The following is a 23,010-nucleotide window of genomic DNA, read 5'->3' as shown; positions in this document are numbered from 1 at the left end:
CAGCAGCTTTATTTTTGTGTAAATCTCACAGTAGTTAAGGGACAAGAGATGTGCTTTGCAACGAGTGGATAAACCAGTAATTGGTTGATTTGGTATGGCATCCCCTTATTTATTATGTGGGTGAAAGCAGGTGACTAGCTATTCTGTTTTGCTAAATTTGCTGAGATTACTGCCTTTATTCAAAGCAAGCTGTCTTTGTCTTACCTGCCTGTTTCCCCTTTGGCACTATTATCAATTTTAAGACTTTTCAATTTTAAGAATTTCTATTATTACATTCACCTGCATAGAGGATTTCATTTTATTCTACCAGAGCCTGGTGAAAAAAAGAAACATGCTATGCTGCTGTTTCTTTCATATATTATTGAGAAAATTATCTTTTATAGTATACAGTACCATTGAGAGTTACAGTATATTTTATAGTACATACTTTAGACATTTTGTGTAACATAAAACACAAAGTTCATACAATTTTATCAGCAACTGCAATTTACCAGTGGTACTGGTCTTTCAAGTTTTATTGAGAACAGATTTATTTTCAGAGTTCATTAATGAGTCTGATCCTTTGATTGAAGAACTGAGACTGCTGTAGCCTAGGTAACATGGTGTATGTGTTGAAACTATTCAATGTGAATGAGTGTATACTCTACTTTTTGCAGTTACTCTGCATTCGCCTCTTGTGCATCGTACCATACAGTGCTGATACGAGGTAGCGGGGATGCATTCATTTAGAACTGTAAACCATACAACTCAGGAGAATGACTAACATATTTATATACAGTACAGTATGATAGAACAAGCGTCACACAGTAGCGATATTGCTTTTGGCTACAGCTCTTATTGCTGGCTTATTAAAACACTGAAATGGCTCAGATGAATCAAAGTCAACTTATTCAACATCTTCTATACTGAAACGATTGGCTGAAGTCATGACTGTTATATCTAACGGGATTCAGAGTTTGAGGTGTCTGTACACTGGTAGTCAGGCTCAAAATATTTCAACACTTCTTCAGCACCTGCAGACACCTCCGTATCAGGACCTTACACCCTGTTCCCAGTCTCATTTGGGCTGTTCTTTGAGCTGGTGTTCCCTAAGAGCACCAGTGAAGGTAGCCGTCCACACATGCAGGGCCGTCCCGGCGGAGAGTGTGAGGAAGAAGAGGAAGGCAACTTGGAAACCAAACCAATCAACCACGCCTCCGGCCAGAGCGCTGAACACCAGCTTCCCCAGCACCTCCAGAGTCGCCAGGAAACTGTAGTGGGTTGCCTAAAGGGGGAACGGCAGCCGAGAGTTACCCCAAAGGGAAAAGAGGAATGATGAGAACAGAGATTAAAAGGAGGAGGTGGAGAAAAAGGACAAGGGCGGGAAGAGAGAGGTTGGGAAAGAAAGACACAAATTGTGAGTAACAGGAGAGTGGAGTAAATGGGAAAGTGGAGGGGATAACAAGGGTGGAGAAGGTGACACTTCATTCTATCTTGTAGTGCAATTTATCTGCTGATTCCTTTTAAATCTTTAATACAGAACAATTAGCTAAAACAGACTAAGAAAGGAGGGACAGGTGTGATTTGAAATCTTTAGGTAAGAGCCCCAAATGGCAAAAAGAAACAATAGAAGAAAAAAAAAAATTTTAAAAAGTCTGGAAGCCGGAAAGAGAAAACGTGCGATCATGGCCTGGGACGGAGGCGAAATGAGGAGGAGTATCTGATCCCAGCCTTAAGGCTTTCAAGAAGGAGTGAGAGAGAGCAAGAGAGAGAGAGGGGGGGGGGGGTTGGGGGGGGGGCAGAGATTATCTAATCTCTCTGAGCCTCATTCCTCTTTTTGAGAGCACCACATATAGCAGGTGAATCCAACATCCAACAGAAGGACTCTAGTGACACCTAGACCATTGACCGAACAAATTCATTAATTAGACTGATTTGTCTCTCGGGTTTAGTTAAGACCTTAAATCTTTCCATCTTATAAATATGAACCTTGTTTTAAACACACCTGGTAAACAAGGTAATCCTTCACTATATCCACAAACTACTGTATACCTTAGGCTTCTTTTGTTGGACAAAAAATGTTGAGCAGCAACAATTCATTGATGAATCGATTAGTACATTGACAAAAAATTAATCAGCAACTATTTTGATAATCTATTATCGATTAATTAAATTGCCTTTCAGCAGTTCCAGCTTCCCCAATGTGAGGATTTACTCCTTTTCTGTTTTATGCCGTTTTTAACTGCATATCTTTTGGTTTTTCGACTGTTGGTCAGATCAAACGAGACATTTGAAGGTGTCGCCTTGGACCGGCGGATATTTTTCACTATTTTCTGCCATTTTGCAGTCTAAACAATTTATCATCCTTCCATCCCAAAAATATAACCATGCTGGCAAGTAATTCTGAAATGTTTACGATACCGTGTGCTTCTACAACAACACTAAAAGCAACTGTTTTGCTTTGTACGATTTCTACTGTCATCTGGGACCACAATCCATAAGGAAAACTTCTCACTCAAAAACAAAGACTTAAAATGAAATGATGTGAGAGTTGAGGAGCTGGTGGCGAGTTTAGACCATATCTGAGCTGTAGCTGTGGTCTGTAGGCCGAGGCAAAGAGCTCTGAGAGCCTGTGTGACCACAGCTAAGTGGAGTGCCTTTATTCAGAGCAACTTGTTTAACAGATTCGGTTTCTTTCTCCTGGGGATCGTTAACAAGCACTCACACTATCAGCTTTCTGTCACTGGATAGCAATACCTTCAATAACACACACATATACACACAACGAGCACAGGTGAGCTAATGCTCTCCCCTCCTGCGTGTACACACACAGATTCACACAGCGACACACTAAAAAGCAAACAGTATATGTGCCATGAGAACCTCTCAAATTATCCCTGCTTCTCAATCACATGTTGTGATTGGTTCTCTCCTGTTACTTATTTTATGTATAATCTGATCCTGATATCTGTGTTGCAGCCTGTGATTTTTTTCCCCTCCTTGTTCTCCACTTTAAGAGTGACAGCAATTTAAATGATAATTTGTCACCTTCAGAGATTGACTGAGTGACGTCTGAACGGCTGTGTGAACAACGATCACCTCCAGGCAACGATGGCCCAGTTACGACGGGGACAAAAGGAGTTATGTCAAAGAGGAGAAAAAGACAGACGAGAAGGAAAAGTCAGAGTGGAAAAGAGAGCATTTAAGGGACTACAGAATGACAAAGAAATAGAGCGAGATGGTAGGAGAGACAACGCCATTGGGGAGGTGGAGGGGAGACAAAAAGCAAAGAAGGGATGAATGGAAACTGGGTCTGCTTAGACTTTAGAGATTTTCCAGGTGGAAACAGCTGATGAGAACTGACAGGTATAGGTGACAACAGGTGTGGTACTGTATGCTGATGACTTCCCTCTCCAGCCCCCACTGACGACCAAAGGAAATGACCTAACATTACAAAATAGCTGAATTAAACCGAGACAGATGAGAGGAAAGAGGGGAAGGAAGGATGGAGAAAAGAAAAGAAAGACTGTGTTGTCTGTTAAGCCACAGGAGATGACCTAACACCACACGAGACAATTAACACTGAAAAGATAGTGATAAGAGAGCAGAATTATTACATAACAGCAGCCTGGGTCTTCAGAATGAGGCAGGCATGAGTAAAGTCAGTTTTTACCTGAATGCTTTCCTCGGCCCTTTGAGTGCAATGCATCATGGTAGTGAAGGTGAGTGTGGTGATGAGACCGCCCAGGAAGTGTTGAACACTCATGCTCAGGACGGCCATACCTGAGGGAACGAACCCATGCTTGCAAAATCAATTAAAATCAGTCACAACGTGAGAAAAATTACAGTAAGTTTTTCTTAAAAAAACAATATCAGTTTTACACTGTTGTCTGCTCTGCTACACTTCTCACTTTATTATTCTATGTAGAAGTCAAAGTAGGGAGGCAAAGCAGTTGTAAATGGTAAGCTGCTGAAGCGCCTCCTCTCCTTTCTCCCACCTCCATCAACCCCGCTCCCCCTTGATCCCAAAACACATGTAGTATATCCTCAGAGGGGAAGAGGCAGAGCGGTGTTAGTGGGGAAACACAGAGGAACCACAGAGTTTATCTGTTTCTGCGCCCGCTAACACTGAATTATTCACTCAAGCCGCCAGTTTTTTTGCCGAATAAGACTCTTCAGTCAGCGACACAAGACTGTTGGAGTCATACAGATACACTGACTGATCAGACTGGAAGAGTAGGAAGCGGAGGGTTATCATGTAATATTGAAAAATCTGAAATTGAATGTTTTTCTGTTTCCTTTTTTTTCCAGTTGAGTTTTCCTGAGATCTTTGTTTTGGGTTTAAAGTGGAGGAGGGAGAGGGCCCAACTTTCAGTCTGAGGGGTTTGATAGGGGAACAGACAACTCTGGCAGAGATGAATGGTGCGGATTTGAATCCCAAATGCTTTGCGACTGGCTGTGCGACAGAATCAGATGTCTCATTCAGACATTAACATATGAATGGCTCTCTGGAGAGAGACAGCACCTGTCTATCAATTTCCTCTGCATCATGCACTCTTGTGTTATATTAATACTAAACATCTGGCTCAAAAGTTTGTACTGTAAGCCATGGTAACCAACCTTTTTTGGATTACAATGCCTTCAGGCATCAGTAAATTCTTTCATTCTTTACACATTTCTCTCAGTTTGGAAGTGTGTGCTAGAGCTGTCAAAATTGGCAAAAGATGATGTTCGATTATTCTTTCAAAAAAACATTTGAATATCTATTTTTGCTCATTATGTCCTTAAGAGGACATAATGAGAGACCAAACTACTTGGGTGTATATTTTTGAGATGTACTTCAGGTTGCTAGTGCTGTAATGGGAGGCTAACTGTAGCTTACATAGCTTGCATACAACTTTCTCTTGAAGTACCACAATTTTGCCGTCTACTGACCAAATTTCCAAAAGGGGCTTTTAAGATGGATCAGAGTGAAAATCACTCTCTCTGAAGCTGTGAACTCTCTGCCGTCGTTACCACATGGTTTCTGTTGAGTTATACACTCATTTCAGCCTGACCTACATCTCATTTCTAATCAGTGAAAGTGACGTGTGACTCCTGTCGGTCATGCAGTGCATTCAGTGCAGCAGCCCAGGCCCACGCGAGAACTTGAGGGGCAGAAAAAGAAGACAACAATGACAACAACAATTATGGGCGGCTTCATGCCATTGTTGTTCTTTATTCTGTCCCTTGATAGCTTGTTTAGAGTTAATTATAGCTATCTACCATGCACAGGCATCCTTCTCTTGGCTTCCTTGGGTCCTCCACTCATGCCCAGCAGGAGTAGAGTTACCCATTTTGGCATTTTAATGCGGACAGAGGTATTTGGAGAAAGGAGCTGGCGTGGACATGTTGTTTTCTTTTCACAAAAAAATGAGTTTGAAAATTTAGTTTTGTAGAATGTAGTCTTAGCCAACTGTTTTTTTGACCACTGTGTTTCTGTCTGCAGGTCAACCACAAATCAGACGTGGAAAGGTGTCAATAATTCTACAGAAGGATTTACAGCTTTCACTGTGAATGTAGATGTCTATTGTGAAGTCCTGCTGAATGGATGTTTCTTAACCTTTATATCAAATCACTTATCTGCCAACCACACTGACAGAAATCAGCTAACATTTTCTCCTTTACCATTAGAAAGAATGGACAATGCACAACTTATGTTACAAATATCCAGGGGCTGAACACACGAAGAGAATACTGCAATATGATAGTGCTGCAGTAAATTTGGTGAATATAACTGTTCAGGTGTTGTTGAGACTGCCACAGGTGTTGACTCAACTCAGTGCAGAATTTTGAGCAGTTCCTTTTTTTTTTTTAGCGTCTTTAAGTCATTGTTGGTGAAAGCATAGTTTTGACAATTTGGTCCTCTTTGCTAGTGTAGTTTTGCTGGGTTTAGTGTATAGCATCATTATTTTTTAGACATTGTTTATCCACCACATTACATAATTCTTTATTGTTTTTGACTGATTATAGAGCATATTCAAACGATCGTGTCCAAAACAGCAACTGAAATAGTGCCTATCCTCAACAAAATCTAACATAACCTAAACTATAAGATCATAAAGTTCAGTAAGTGTGACTCTATCTGTGTTTCACCAAGAGAATGTGTTTATCCACATAACCTCACATTATACATCTATGACCTAACCCGGTATTTACATGTAACTGCATGTTACTGAGTGCGTGTGCATTCAAGGAACTAGAGGGTCAAATGAGGATTACATGTGTATGAGATCAGGATCTAGAAAGTTTAAATATGTAAATCTATAGAACCCAATAAACAACATGTGATGCGCTAATACACTATTCACAGACAAGAATAAGAGACTAACAGGACCACTCTAACATCCTGTATCAGTGTTCAAACACTTGTACTGACATAATATATATTTTTCTTGTCATTTCATCACCTGCCTGCATCATATTTACACCAGAGCACCAATATAAACTGACAAACTGGACCATATACTGTATGATCAGTGTAATTACTAATACTGTATGTGTTGAAATTGGGTTCCAGTTCATTGGTGCCTGCCACCTTGTGTGTCACTGTATTTCAATCTGCTTCTCACCTTTCATGAGTGGTGATGGTTCCAGTACAGTGAGTAGAGAGCTCTGGAAGACCATGCTGATGGTTCGCAATACAAACACACGTCGCATCAGAGCCCCGATGCTGAGGAAAGAGCACCAAACAAGCTGAGTATTAGAGAGATATTCACCAACTTTTAGGCACGAGTGTTATCGTTGAGCAGTGTAATATGTGGTGACGGTGACTCTGGGCTTGTATCATTAAATTTAGTGACATTTTGTGTTTCTTCTCATGTCACACACAATTACACACGCATGCATGCGCGCACACAGTAACATGTGTGCACGTGCGTAAGTAAACAAGTCCCCAGATACTAATTGATTCCCTGTTAGTGCAAGAAAATCATCCCCCTGTGGGTTTGGTTCGTGACGTAATCAATAACCTAAGGAGATCCCCAGCATGAGGAAGATAATTAATTACTGTTAACATACACACACACACACAATGAAACACACAAAAACACATACACAAAAAGAGCTCACAGTTGTGTGACATCAGGGATTAATAATGCCAATCACTCAGAGGATGCCTGCCACTCAAAGAGGTGAGTGTTTGTTTATGTTTTTTTGGCATGTAATTATTTATGTGTAAAAAAGGCTGTGAGGAAGAAGGAGCCTGTCACACAAACCAGGATATTTGATTTAGTTGGATAAGTGCACTGAGAGAGTAAAACCATGAACAGTTTAATTCCGTGACCGAGATTTAAATTCCATGTTCAAAAACCAAACACTGATCCAGCACACTCGACATGCAACACAGGTACCTGACCGCACTTGAACCAAGTACGTTGGGGTTATCTGGTTTAGGGCTGCAACTAACTACTATTTTCATAATCAAATAATCTGCAGATTATTTTCTAAATTAATCTTTTGGTCTCTAAAACATCAGAAAACAGTGAAAAATTTCCATCTAAAATTCTCAGAGCCCAAGGTGACATCTTAAAATTCTTGTTTTGCCTGACCAATTGTCCCAAACCTGAAGATATTCAGTTTACAATAAAGAGATGAGGAAGAGATAAAATGAGGAATAGCAGTAAATCCTGGCATTTGAGAGGGTGCAACCATCAAATGTGTATACATATTTGATGACATGATAAAAATGACAAACGAGCAATTGATTATAAAAATAATAGTCGACTGATAAATCGACTAATTATTGCAGCTCTAATACATTCAGTGTCTTAGACTGCCAGACCACGAAAACACCCGTTTGAATGTGTTTCTTTAATATTTGCTCCAGCAACTACAAATGGAAAAAAGTGGAAGCCTTTGATAATATAAACTCACTTGTGCGTGTGATTACAAATTTACAGAGAGTATTACAGAAAACTATTTTAACTAAACTTTGAGTCATTCATTAGTAATTCTGAAGAGATAAAACATTTTGCCCATCTTACAAATATCCAGCAATATAGACCTTAAACCAAATGAATTGTATTTATTTCACTTTTTTTACTTTCTGTTCACAAGACAGCCCCCCCCCCATATCTTCTCCCCTCACCATCTCTCCCCCCACCACCCAGCCTTTCCTTACCTGGCTACTGGAAAACCAATCCTGCATCATTCACATGCTAAAGACATTCTTCTCTCTGCTGCTCCTTTACCTCCCTTCTCAATGACAGCCTTTCATATCACACACTCTCAAGAGATGCTGAGGAGGGTGTGTGTCTGTGTGTGTGTGTGTGTGTGTGTGTGTGTGTGTGTGTGTGTGTGTGTGTGTGTGTGTGTGTGTGTGTGTGTGTGTGTGTGTGTGAGAAAGAGATACCGCCTGGCTGCCACCTCACACGGGCCGGGCCCAGACAAGAATAGCCATGTTCTCGGGTTGCCAGTGGCGGTTGTAAAGGTGGTCACTCATTGACCACTCAGCCGTTTCTGATGGTGGGGAGAATAAAACCTTCCAACTGAGCTTTTAGAGGTGGGACCACAGCCTACTGCACACAGCCCTTTCTCTGTTTGTATGTGTATGTGAATATGTGTGTGTGATAGGAAGAAGTAAGGAAGAAGAAATGTTCATCTGACACTGGAAGGTACATACAACCAAAAATATTAATTTTAACATTTCATTTACTCGAAAACTTAGTTGTAAATTTTACATGTACTTTTAAGAAATCTTTGACTTTGCACCCATTAGGCCATTTATTTATGTCTCTTCTCTAACTCTATACAAACAATTTAGGGTGAGTAATTTTACAAACTGTCTACTGGGTGTAATAAACATTCTCATTTATAGTACAAAACAACTGTTCGCAGTTTCCTTTTTCCTGACACAGTGATTGGCATCAAATTTTCATCTATCAAATTGGATTTTAGCAGAGGCTGGAGATATTATTAAATTATTATCTCCGCACTCTAATTTCATCAGCTGTAATATTACACATACTGGCGTAACAAAGGTGCTTCAATTACAGGTCAAATAAGAGGACACATAATTTGTCTGTTCCAGATTACTGTATCAATTGTGGCTTTAAATAGTTGCATGTTAACTTGGTTTTAAAAAAAGGAATTCTCTCTCAATACAGAATTAGACACATAAACTCTATATTGAGTAGCAGTCCACAACCAGTGCTCCATTTTTTGTGCAAAATCGTTAAACCTCACTGGAGCGCTTGTGTATGCCTGATTTATTGGAAAGGATACTGATCCAGTACATCGGATCTGTGCAATACAAATTTTTTACGACTGATAATAGGTTTAAAGCTACAACCAAAGAATGGCTTGTTAGGGTGGGCAAAGTTAAACCTGTAATTCCCACAGAATTTCTGTCTATCTTCAACAGAATAAAATGTTTAGATGATATACTTCAGAGTGTTTTCTGTCTTTGTCAGGGTGTGAACATTTTACTGCCTTTACAAGTTACTGAGTCCTTTCCAAGTAAGATGGTAAGATCAAAAGCCAAAATATGACAATGACATCTTTTGAAAGTGCTCTCCCTTCAACAAAAATTTTGCCTTTGGAGACATGCTCTGTGTTTGTTAGTATCACTTTACAAGGGGAGAAAAAACATGGGAGCTAGCTGAAAACACAAAACAAAAACAAAAAGACTGACATCAGACAGAGCAGATACAGAACCGAAGACAGAACTGATACATATAAACAAACGGGCAAGCACACTAACACATACCATACAAGCACAAATGCCAACAGATGAGCAAGAGACACAACTTTGCCTTTCCATTGATTGACATACTGTGTCCCTTCATGTAATAGGGCAAAAAGTTAGGTAAATAGCAGAACATTTACCAAATGTGGATGGAAGGAAAGAATTATGGCTGGATGTTTTCTTAAGAGGATAGTAATGCATGGTGTGGGAACTAACACGTTGTCCTCCATAAAGTCATTGTTATTTATAGTTCCCATTACATCACACTGGCCATAGGCAGGGATGTGCTATAATGTGATCCTAGTATAAGCAGACGTAAAACCTTATGCAACGAAGGTCAGGCACAAATGGCACAATGTCAATATGCTGAAGGGGGAACATGTAAAGGTTAAATACAATCATACTATTAAGATAGAAATTGTTAATCCAAAACTGGATTCAACTGTGCTAAAATAACTTCTAATAGAAATTTCTCTAAATGTAATTTTGTATCAACTGGATTTTTAACACTGTATACCTGTGCAAAAATATCCCATTTATGGAAAATACCGGGGTTTCAGCACAGTCATTACATCTAATCACTATAATATATTTAATCTAATATTTTTATTATATTAATCAGAAAGTCTTATTAAATCTTATATCTTAGTATCTGACTGTAAATCTGAGAATTAAATTCAACCAGAGTTGCACGTTGTCTCTGCACATGAGTGTGTGTGATGGATTTGCTGCTCATGCTGTTCTCACACCACCCATCAGACACAGGGGGTCCAGGAGCTCTAAGACAAAGCTATGTTTCTTAAATTACTGCAAACACACAGTCAGACAGACAGAAAGACACACACACACACACACACACACACACACACACACACACACACACACACACACACACACACACACACACACACACACACACACACACACACACACACACACACACACACACACACACACACACACACACACACACACACAAAAACACACAAGAGCATATGAAACGTGATAAAAAAAACTGGAACAACAGGCACAAAGTGACGGGGATGAGGAAAAGGAGGAGGAAGAAAGCTGCATGAAAGCAGGAGTCGGTGTACACTTAAAGCTTGGCAGAAGAAGAAGAACAGCAGCAGGCTGAAGAGGAGGAGGAGGATGATGGTAACATCTGATAAGATGATGGAATGTGTGAGGCTGATATGTTCATTAGGAGCATTGGACTGTACTTCATTAATCTTCTCCCATTTCATTCCCACTGTTGGAGTTTGGTCTGAATTTTAATTTTAACCCCTTGATTGTTTACTTTTTTTAAAATATTGACTGTTTTGAGTCACCAGTTTGTGTAACAGTGAAATTGTATTCTCCTGCTGGAAGCATGATGCCAACATTTTCTACTTCTTAAAATTGGCTTGTTTTATAATCAAAAACTCTTGTATTTTCCACACTCTAAATGGACTTGAATGACTCTGTCTAGAGATCCCACTTATCACCTGTGACCGGGGGCCACCAGTCAATGGTTCACATTCATGTGTGAATATTAGAGCTGAAATTAATCATTGAATATTTATTTTTTTCAATTTTCGTTTTTTTTTGACATTTTCATATAAAAAAAGATTGATTGATTTGATGAGGAAATAACGGGCAGATTAATCCATAATTAAGTTAACTGGTAGTTTCAGCCTAAGTGAATAACGGACAACTCGTGGAGGAATGTGGATTTGGTGATTTGTACTTTTAGACTGTGTGGTCTTTGATTTTCATACTCATTTTTATAAATTTCCAAGGACATTTTTCCCTGATGTCCAGTCATTTTAAAACCCTGCAAAATAATAACACTGAAAAGAATCAAGAGTCACAAAATGCTACTTCCATACAAAAAAACCACAGTGAGGCCACAGATAACCAAAAAGATGGCGAGAATGATGGTGTTGATGAAAGCAACCTGAACTGAGCAAGCAGAAGGCCTCCCAGGGACGACCCACAGATGGAGAAGCCCATGGCGATAACGCCGTTCCAGAAGCCGAGCTCCCGGGCGGTCATGTGGTGATCCAAAAGGAACAGAGGAAACATGGTCACTGCACCCTGCTCACCTGCATACACAGAGACAGGAGGAAAAGGAAGATGAGAGGCAGAAGGATGAGAAGAGGAGAAAAAAGGGGCAAAAAGGAAGCAAGAGAGAGACAGGAATATGTTATTCAGTTAAATACAGTGATGGGAGAATTTGGCGCTGCAGGGTAAAATATACAATCAATCCACCATGTGTTATGTACTGTATGTTTCTGACTAAGCATTACTATTTTTCACTTATAATATGTGAGACATCTCCTGAGTACACATGCTTATTCCAGTCACAGTCAAATACAAGGGATGAGGATGTTGAACCAATCTGTTTAGCCTGCAAGACTGAACAACATGCATTTCCTGAGATGACGACTGTAGAATCAAATACAGCACAATGACACGCGGCGCACCTAGGCCTATTCCTGGAAAGTGTCAATAATAGATGCTTGACAAGAAAAAGAATACCCTCAGTCACTTTATCAAACGGGGGCCTAGCACTTTTCCTAAAGCACAAAAAGGAAAACACAACAAAAACACAAAAAGTTCCACAGATGAAACAGACCTCACAAAGACCTTTCAGTTAAAATAAAAAGTTTCTGTCAGACAGTAAGTCTGACGACTTTCTCTGTGTGGCGTTGAGTGTGGGGGTAATGTTCTGCTGAATATTACAGTAAAATATTCAGTGGCACCGACTATACGCCATTATTATATTAATGGAGACTGACTTCAGAAAGACAGTGGGACCAAGGAGCTGCATGAGTGACAGCTTGGCTCCCAGACTGCTGTCAAAGACGACACAACACAACCGAAGACTCACTCACTCAGTCAGCCAGGAGACAAACAAAAATAGAGAAAGAGGAAAAAAGACAGATGAAACAGACTGAAATAAAGAATAATAATAAGAGAATGCTGAGAAGCTCCCAGTGATAGGGAGTACAGCAGCAGAATGAGAGTGTCACCGCTGTAACAGTCGTGTGAAAACCCAGCAAAAACGTGGGGTAGAAAACGTGGATTCTCTGTGTAGGAGACACTTGCTTCTGACTTCTGTCATGCCGGTATCACCGTTGGCAATTTACACATAGTTAATACAGATGGGGATGACTAGTTGGTCATTTAAGTTAAATGAGCTAATCAGATAGGCTTGTAGTGACTTTCCCTAAACATATCTACCTGTCTGACAGACAAATGTTTTATTTTTCTTTCAGATAAGGTAAGATGCTAAGCAAAAGAGAAGAGTGAAAGAGAAATGAGGAGACAAAGAACTACCACTACTGCAAGTCTACAGAGATCCTTCACATCACAGTAAATGTACTGAACAGTATATTGCCTGCACTACGGCTGGGCAATAAACCCAATTTATCACATTACCAATATTATGACTCTCTTAGTCATCCACGTTTATTCATTGCAATTCTGAACAGATTGAATCCCACATAATTAAACTGGGAATAACTAAAACAAGCAGTGACGTATAACCAGAAGTTCAACCAATCATTGAGGACACAGTCCAGTACAGACATACAGAATCTGAACTGTAATAGTTAATTAAGGAAAAATGACCATGCACTGATGTAATAATAAATACAATTTATACAATATTATATTGATATTAAAGTCAATGATGCGACTAGTTAACCAACAGAGATTGAATTTGCAACTATTTTGATAATCTATTAATAATTTCAGTCGTTTTTCAAGCAGAAGTGTCAAACAAGGTTCCAGCTTCACAAATGTGTGAATTTGATGGTCTGGGTTTTGGACTGTTGGTCAGGTAAAACAAGCAATTTGTAAATGTCATGTTTGGCTTAGGGAAATTATGATGGACATTTTCCACTATTTCTGACATTTTATAGTCAAAGTGGTTAATCAATTAATTGAAAAAAAATCAGCAGCAGATTTGTCAATGATGAAAATAGTTCTAGAAAATCACTAGTTGCATGAAAATCAGTAGTTGCAGCCCTATAGCAGAGAGATTTTAGATCCTATCGTTGAGCCCTAAAATATGGAACACGCTGAAATTTAAAAAAAGCTGATGATGCACTGATTTGATTGATTTTGGCATTGATTAACCTTACTTCACTTTTGAGGAAAAGAGAACAATTTTATATGCAGATCAAGTGATAGTGTATCCTTGGAACTGAGCCATCAGAGTAAATAGGAAGCTGTTTGTATTGATCTCCAGCATTCGGCTAAAGGTAGACGGTAAAACAGGATTCCGCTGCTGAAAACGACACATAATGTAATTGTACAAAAAAAATTTGTAAAAAGCATGTAAATTTTACTTTACTTTACTAAATTTTTATTAGGTCTGCATAATATAAGACATTACATTACCATCATTTCACACACCCAGTGGGAGCTGCACTGATACTAACACCCTCTCTGTGCATTATTCACATTTTAATCTGTCATCCTCTGTACTGAACTGTTCTGAGTTGCATCAACTGTGCAGTAACCATATTAGTCATAATAAAGTAAACATTGGCAACAGCAGTACCCATGATGCCTGGGTTGTTTACGCATGGTTCTGTGCTCCCGTGCTTGTCAGCCTGTTGTTTAGCTCAAAGCTCAGAGCTTTCACAGTCCTGCCTTCAACTAATTATTTCTTTAAAGAGGGGGGTTGGGGGAGGGCATGGAGACAAACACAACCAGGCTGATTATTCCTTTCTATAAATATTCTCAAAGCAACAATTGTCCATTTCAGCAGGGATTTCATTAGACATCCGCAAAGATTAAACAAGCAGAGTGGAGGGGAAGGAGGAAAGGGTGGAACAAGAGTGAAGGGGGGAGAGGATGAGAGTGATAGAGCGGGGAGAAAGAGGGAAAAGTGGAGGACTAAGAGAGAGTAAATGATAACGGGAAAAGAAAGAAATAGAAATAAAGATAGAAAAGGCAGAGATAAAGGGCAGTAAGTGAAAAGAGGGAAGAGAAGTAGATACTGAGATATAGACAATCATAATGCATTTATTTAAAAAATAATAAGATGTGCGTCAAACATGACTGGAGATAGGAGAGCACCCAGGGAAGGAGACAGCTAAAGACAGAGGAAGAGGAGGAGGGTAGATAAAGAGAGACATTGTTAGGAGGTTAGTGAAGAGGAAACAGAGGAGAGATGGCAGCCTCAAAGAAAGCTTTGTGTTTATGTTTACATTCAGCTCAGAAAGACAAAACAATTTAACATTAAGAGAGAAAGTGACAGAAAGAGCGGACGCAAAGTTGTTTTATTTATCCCAGATATTTAAACTTGCCTCATGACAACATCAATGATTTACTAGACTTGCAAGCAAGCACAGCAGGGTCCAAGCACTCTGACTCTGAGTTTTTGACTGTTAAACTCTTACCAATATATTACTATAGGTCTGGTAAGTTGGACCTCATCAGAAATCTGTATCTTTGCTGCACAATAGGTAACTTTGATGGCACAAAACAGATAGAAGTCCCTGTGCCAGCAGTGCAAACAGAGCTAAAGCTACATTTTTCATAACAGCAGGTGACTCGATGAGTAAAACGCTGGATGACAAAACAGTTTCAATATGTTTGTCATCAGCAAAGCAAAAAACAAGCAAATTTATCAACAAATTTATGAGAAAACTGCTCGTAATTTTTGTGAAAACTCTACCACAAACGGTACCAACAGACTGACAGAGTATCTCTCATCTTGGCTGGTCTTGCTCTGTTTTAGGACAGTCATTCCAAATCGTCACTATTAGTTTTGCAATTATGCAATGACTTTTAATAATTCTAAACATGAAACGTTTATCCATGGTGATATATAGGAGAGATGGTCTGTGTGTGTGGCACGCAGAAGTTTGGTAAAATTTCTTTTACTGTGAATAGTTAAATAAGTAGAAGATGAACTGATCTCCAAAAGCAAAGTGTTTTCAGGTTGCCGTTTCCTCAGTTCATAATGTAATTTAGAAATGGCAGTTAACATGAACGGTGGCAATCAAGTTGAGGTTCGGAGGACCAAGAAAACTTTCCGAGAGAACAGCTCTTAGGATTGCTAGGCAAGGCAAAGGCAAATCAAAACCCCGGTCTGACTGCAAAAAACCTTCAGGAAGATTTAACAGACTCTAGAGTGGTGGTGCCACTGACCTTCATGGAAGAGTCATCGGTAGAAAACCTTTCCTGCGTCCTCACCACAAATTTAAGCATAACATGTTTGTAAAAGAACATCTAAACAAGCCTGAAGCATTTTGGAAACAAGTCCTGTGGACTGATGAAGTTAAATAAGAACTTTTTTGCTGCAACGAGCAAAGGTATATGTGGCAAAAAAATGGTGCAGCATTTCATGAAAAGAGCAGCTCTCCAACTGTTAAGCACGGGGGTTTGATCGATCAGTCTTTGGGCCTTTGTTGCAGCCAGTGGCACGGGGAACATTTCACTGGTAGAGGGAAGAATGGATTCAATTAAATACCAACAAATTCTGGGAGCAAACATCACACAGTCTGTAAAAAAGCTGAAGATGAAAAGAGAATAGTTTCTTCAACAGGATAATGATCCTAAACAAACCTCAAAATCCACCGTTGAATACCTCGAGAGACGCAAGCTGAAGGTTTTGCCATGGGCCTCAAAGTCCCAGGACCTAGACATCACGGAAAATCTGTGGATGGACCTCAAAAAAACAGTGCACGAAAGACAGCCGAAGAATCTCACGGAATTAGAAGCCTTTTACAAGAAAGAATGGGCAAAAATCTCCCATACAAGAACTGAAAGACTCTTAGCTGCTACAAAACGTGTTTACAAGCTGTGATAGTTGCCAAAGGGGTGTTACTAAGCACTGACCATGCAGGGTGCCCTAACCTTCATCCTGGGCCCTCTTCCTTTTCTGTCATTTTGAAACTGTAAAGAATAGGGACAAAAAAAGTAATCTTGCTTAAAATATTAAAGAAATGTTGCATCTTTAACCTTTTGGAAATCAGGTCACCTTTTACTAACTTAACTATTAACAGTAACAGAAATTTTGTCCAGGGGTACCTAAACTTTTGCATGCCACTGCATATTCTGTATGTGTGTGGTGAAAGGGTGTTGGATGATAGTATAGAGGGATCAGAGTCGGCTAAGGGTGAGATAAGGGTGAAAGGTCGACAAGGACAGTGGGGTCAAACCCTGACCTCCAAGCTGCAGCTTAGACAAAAGAGCCGGCAGAGCAGGATAGATCACTGAGGACGCCCAGTCACCCTGCAGAAAGACATTATCACTCCCTGCCATGAGCACGGTAAACAGAGAAAGGTTTATACATACTACATGTTTGAGTACAGCACACACACACACAAAGGCCTATGTGCATACACATGCACAAACGCCTTTCAGCTCTTTAGGCTCCCTGAGGACAAAACAGTAAACAGAGCCTTGTCTATAGACACTTTCACAATATACTATGTATATTAGTCTATTGACTTACTTGCAAAGACTAGGAGTCCCTGCAGATCAATGCAGATGTCAAGAAGTTCGCTGTGGCCTTAGGGGGTCATGAACATGGGAAAATGCACTCTAGAAGCAAAACAACCACTATCTCTCCACCCATCCCGCTCCTGCTAGATTACTGTGTGGACTGTTTTGGTTTATTTTCTGAGAAATTGGGCAATATTAATATTCATCTGAATACACTGTCCCCATCATTTTCAATGATGTTTCAATGATTGTAGGAACCTCTGCACTCTGGGTTACAAAAGTTTTCCTTATAATACAAACACTTACAGTGGCCTCAGAAAATGTTTAGACCCCTTCACTTTTTGCACACTTTATTGTAATGCAGATTTCATTTTAAATCGATAAAACTGACATTTTTTCTCATCAATCTACACTCCATAACCCTAGACACATCTAAGGGATAATCAAAGCAAAGAGGATGCACCTGGCCACAATATGTAGTGCCATAGAGAAGGGTCTGAAAACTATTGTAAATGAGAGTTTTGCAAAAAATTCTAAAAACATGTTTTCACTTTGTCATTATGGGTTATTAAGTGTAGTTTGGTGGGCAAAAATAGCAGTTTTATCCATTTACAATTAAATATACAACACAAAGTGTGCAAAAAGTGTTCAAAAACGGCACAATGTGATCCACACATGAACAAAACAGTTGCCACACTACCAAAATTAAAGATTTGGGGCTTTTCATAAGTCTGAAATTGACAGAATGGGTGTTGACAAACACAAAACTCTAGACAACAATTAATCTAATTTATTAATCTTTTCTTATGTAATTAAATGTTTTTCTACATCAGTTATTTAATTTAGGCACACCAACAAAACAGGCCCATGTTGTCAATTATTATCCGTTGGCGAAAGCACATAGTGCTGATTTTTGACCATTAAGCCACACATATCAACTTTGCACTTGGATTTAGCTCATTGTGTGAAATTTATGTGGCAAAAAAATAGGATTGGACATTTAAACATCTAGAAAGATCTTGCACCCATATGTCTCTGCCTGGACAAATGTGTTTATTTCTATTGCCATTTTGCTCTCTGCTGTCTCTCAGGGCACCATGTGGTGGTTGTTCATTAATTCATCCCCTCCTTCAGCCTCCCTCCCCGCAGCCCCTCTTTTTCCCTCTGGAAAATGCCCCCCACTCCCTCTCTGAGTTTCTCTCTTATCTCATTCCCACTCTTCCACCTCCCTTCATCGCTCAGAACTCCATCACCTCCCCAACCCACCATCACCCGCTACTGCTGTCATCCTTGAAGTGTTTCTGCAGACTGGACCACAGGTCTCAAGTCAATACAGGGATGCTGTGTGTGAGTATGTACATATTCATGTGAGTTGAGCAAGGCAACAAACATTTTCAATTTGCAGTTAGTGATTTTGTATGCAGTTTCCATTCCACTGTCCTCTTCTAATAAACATTTCTGCATGTGCAACCCATTGTAGTCAGCATACACTCGCCTTATTAGGTACAACTAGCTAAAAATGAAGCAGTCCAAAACAACAGTCCGGAACGAAACGTTTACCATCATGATGGTTATAATGTTCAGTTTTTGTTGAAACTGTTATAGTGAGGGGTTATTTTGGAGGCTGTCGCTGATGGTGCTTTTGAGCTGTATTGCCTCAAACTGAGAAATATTCTAATATTTTGTTTACCACATATACATAAATGAGGGTTTACCAAGTACCTAATAACCTCTACATAGTAAGCTGACAGCACAGTCTATTTTTGTCATTAACCCTTATAGCTGTCATTTCAGAGGGTAAGGTTAAAGGGGAGTATTGGAACAAAGCTTTTATTTTTCTGTTCATCCATCCCTCCGTCCACCTGGTCAATTCCCAAAGAAAGCCACCGCTTCTTCTCATCCTCATTTACATTTCTTGTCAAACACAAAAGGCTACTAACTCCTTAGCTTTTAAACGTTCTAGCACTGATGTGTGCAACCCCACAGCATGACTTACACTAGGGACTTTGGCAATAAAAAGCATGTTAATTTAAAGATGTTTAGGTGGTGATACAGAAGACAAAAGAGCAGTAACATTGTTTTTCCCACTTATGACAACAACAGGACATCAAAATGTTTCTATCCAACATTTGATCTCACATTCACAACTTGAAACCTCCCCTTTTTTTTTTTTTTACCTCCTTCCCTTATATTTTCTGTCTCACTAGTGCCTGCATTCCTCCCCCTCACGCCCTCCGTCCATCTCGCCAAGTCTACTGAGACAGTTCTCCCATCTTGCCTGTGGCCTCAGATGGCACAGGGGTCACAGTTCAGACCCGAGGCTCTCAGTGATTGGCCACAGTGTTGGACACAGCACAAACTCAGAGTTCATTAGGGATAGATGAGGGAGAGGGGTCTGTGCTTGTGAATGTGTGTGTGTGTGTGTGTGTGTGTGTTACTTTGTATGAATCAGGGGGGTTCAGACAGGCAGATCACCGGTCTCACACAAACATACCCACACACCCCTTGAACAAAAACAATAGTGTCTCACATAGGCAATTATGCTGCCACATCCAGGCCTGATCTAAAATATTACACAATCCTTTTTTTGCCTCAAAGTTGGTAAATATTCAGACTACTACAACAGGAAAGGTTAACAAGTGACAAGGCTGTTAATATATCCACAGAGGTCAATCAAGGCACTGAAAACACTAAGAATAATTATTGTTGTAATCATGAGCATCAGCCGATAGCGTGTGTGTGTGTGTGTGTTCGTGTGACAGAGAGAGTGCTAGGGGGCTGCTCCCTAGACAGATTAGGGGGTCCAGCCAGTCTTCATATTTTGTCTAGTAGTGTCGTCTGCTGGGGCTCATCCGATTACCGAGCCACCCTTAACACTCTCTCAAAAAACACACACTCACAAACAACCACACACACACACAATTTAAAAACAAAGGCATATACATTCATGAACATACACAAGTAAAGACTATGCAAATGTGAGGAGACAATTATATTCCCACCACCCACATACGCATAAACACACATCAGTGTGATGCGCCGTCTTCCATTTCAGTTTCTGAACGCCACAGACACAAAGACACTCTAATCCTTACATAATCCCCTTCTGCTACCAAACACCAAACTCTGGTCATATCAACTCTCTCTCCCACACACAAAAGCCTGACGGCTTCAAAACTACCTCATACTTTTACTTTCTTAGTGGAACTAACACACTCACATTGTCTGCATGAACTTGAAGGTAGACTGTGTAACTTTTGCTGAACTGCCACTTGGGGCAGCATAGTGCTAAATATTAAATCACAGTGTTACAGTAGCACAAGTAGAAAAGAGTCAAAAAGTCAGCAGTTTGACTCAGTAACCCATCAAAATCTTAAGTTTGCAACCATTAGCTAATATTACCCACCATGAGCTACTGGGCATACCAGACTAAGAAAGGCTGTAGCAGCAAACCCCCCGTTTGTATTGAAATGAATAAGGGTGGGTTCTATTGCTTATTCATTCAAATTGTCATTTGCAAGAGGAAAAATGTATTTTTCATTCTTTCTAAAGTTACATAGTCTCACTTTAATATGTATTCAAACTACCATTGTATTCTCATTGAAGTGCCTTAGGTTTATACCTCTGTAACTGTGACACTGTTTTATCTAAAAAGGACCTGTATTTTCCAATGTGCATAAAGGACCTGTTAAGACATGATAAACTGCCTTGCGATGATTATCCCCCCATCCTCTTCAATATGCTCATTCATGAGTTCAGTCAGTCCTCACAAACATATCAACAGAGACATCTAGTGGTGAAAACAACTTAAGAAAGGTCACAGTTGTACAAAAGGGAGCATTTCAGGAAATATAACTTTTCAGTGCTTCAGGGAAGTTTTTTCTTTTTTTTCTGTCTATCTTGTGACATTAAATAGGTCAGAAAATTAATTAAGAGAGTAACAAATTAATTGATAATAAAAATGATCATTAGTAGCAGCCCAACAAATAAAATTCAGTTTCATTAGGAAAGGTTTAGACAAAAATATTAGTTTTAATAGTAGGCGTATATAAAATTAACCACATTGTAGTTTCCAGTATTTTTTTTAATTTAATGAGTTTATTCTTGCATTTTAATCAGACTCACCCAGTTTGTATGTCAAGACATACAGGACTGTCCAAGGTGTGCCAGGCACTGCCAGCAGCTTCCTCCACACTCTCCATGGCCTCATAGCATCCACTCCCTGCCCTCCCCTCCTGCTGCCATCTCCCTGCTGGCCTCTCACAGTCTCATCATCCAGGAGAGGCCCCCCCCACACAAAAAGAGCCACGCCTGCATACACAAACGTCAGCAGCATGAACATCCAGCTCCATCCAGCCACGTCAATCACTGCCAACAGCCCACCTCCGGCAAACACCGACCCAGCTTTATAGCCCACCACCTGGGCTGTGTTGCCCAGCCCCAGCTCCCCACGACCTTTCAACAACCCCACTGCCGTCCCATCTACAGCAATATCCTGGACAGAGGCCAAGGTGTTCATGGTCAACAGGGTTCCTGCTACTCCCCAGATGTGTGCTTCTGGGGCCAAGGCAGCACTGGAGAGGCATGTCAAGGCCAGCCCAGAAACTGTTCCGACCAGCCAGTGACGCTTGGTGCCGACCCGGTCCACCAAAGGAGCCCAGAGCACCTTGAGGACCCAGGGGAAGTAGAGGATCTTGGTGAAGCCGATGCGGGTTAGGGAGTGACCAGCTCCACGCAGGTAGACAGGAAGCAGTGATGACTGGAGACCATAGGGGATGCCCTGGACAAAGTACAGCAGGCCCAAAAAGACTAGTTTGTCATTCATGATCTACTTCAAAACGTGACCCTCTCACTGAGCAGACCCTCCAGTGGTCCATTGGTCAGGTCACTGTCATCATTCTGATTAAAGGGGAGTACTTTAAATGGACAAGCTGACCCAGATGAACTGATTGACCTGAAATGAAAAGACGTGTGAGGTTCGGGGTTATTGATGTTAAACTTACAATGATGTGGATAAGAAGCAGCTACGGGGTGGCTAAAGACTTTCACAGCTCCCGCAGGCAGCCTTTAAAGGATGTGTCTTTACGGCAGTTTTAACCACTTCTCTACCCTGGTAAGTAGCCAGTAACGTTAACCTGGCTAACGTTAGCCCCCTCAAAGTCAAACGCCTTATGTACATAAACATGTTCAATACTGTGATGACTACATTGGATTTCATCATGTAATTCGTATATTCTTAAACACAAACGTGACTTTGCATCGCTGACATTTTACTGACAGGTATAATAGTTAAGTTTGTTTCCACACTGTCTGACTAGCTACCGCTTGCTAGCTAGCTTGCTGTCGTGCTAAGCCTAGTAAACGAGCAGCTTTAAGACACATTTGTTCAGCATGTCATGATTACTTGGGGTTGTTGCAATGAGAAAAATAGTTCCGTATCTGTTATGAGAGAAATCTTAACACATACTGAGAGAGAAAGTTGGTTAGCCTAGCGATCGCTAACCGGGGAGGGAGCTCCGCTCGTTTACGTACAGTTGTGGTCTGAATGAGCTAAGAGGTTGCCAGGTTCTGTGACAGCAATCCCTCTTCCGCGGATGGCAAACCAAGTAGGCAGAGAGGGTGTCTGTTTTCCTTTCATTGTAAAAGACCCAGTTCAACATGTTTCATTTATTAGACCTTCAATACTTTATTTAATAATAATAATAAGACACACCTAGAAGATATATTTTATTACCCAACCTGGCAACCCTACAGTGTAATGTGCCATAAATGAGATTGTCTATGCCTCATGAAGACTTGCAAAAAAATCTGAGAATATTAAAGATTATAGAACTTATACAATCTTACTATACATT

General features: G+C 40.2%; 1 protein-coding gene across 2 annotated transcripts; it reads right to left on the bottom strand.

Annotated features, from left to right (window-relative positions):
- Positions 1-8: 8 nt before the first annotated feature.
- Positions 9-22,765, bottom strand: mfsd3 (major facilitator superfamily domain containing 3). 2 transcript variants are annotated; one of them, XM_040154899.1, is made up of 6 exons: positions 22,623-22,765; positions 21,281-22,109; positions 11,643-11,790; positions 6,591-6,691; positions 3,653-3,762; positions 9-1,264 (listed from the first exon to the last, which is right to left on the bottom strand). In XM_040154899.1, exons 2-6 carry the CDS (start codon positions 21,978-21,980, stop codon positions 1,058-1,060), a joined length of 1,266 nt encoding a protein of 421 aa, XP_040010833.1. In that variant the 5' UTR covers positions 21,981-22,109; positions 22,623-22,765; the 3' UTR covers positions 9-1,057. The 2 variants fall into 2 exon arrangements, with proteins under 2 accessions (XP_040010833.1, XP_040010834.1); XM_040154900.1 differs by lacking the exon at positions 22,623-22,765 and having other exon boundaries at positions 21,281-22,138.
- Positions 22,766-23,010: the final 245 nt, after the last annotated feature.

This window comes from Xiphias gladius, chromosome 19 (assembly GCF_016859285.1).
Source record: "Xiphias gladius isolate SHS-SW01 ecotype Sanya breed wild chromosome 19, ASM1685928v1, whole genome shotgun sequence".
In the NCBI taxonomy this organism is placed as follows: Eukaryota; Metazoa; Chordata; class Actinopteri; order Istiophoriformes; family Xiphiidae; genus Xiphias; species Xiphias gladius.
The sequence above is the reverse complement of the archived record's forward strand: the minus strand, read 5'-3'. Positions and strand labels throughout refer to the sequence as shown.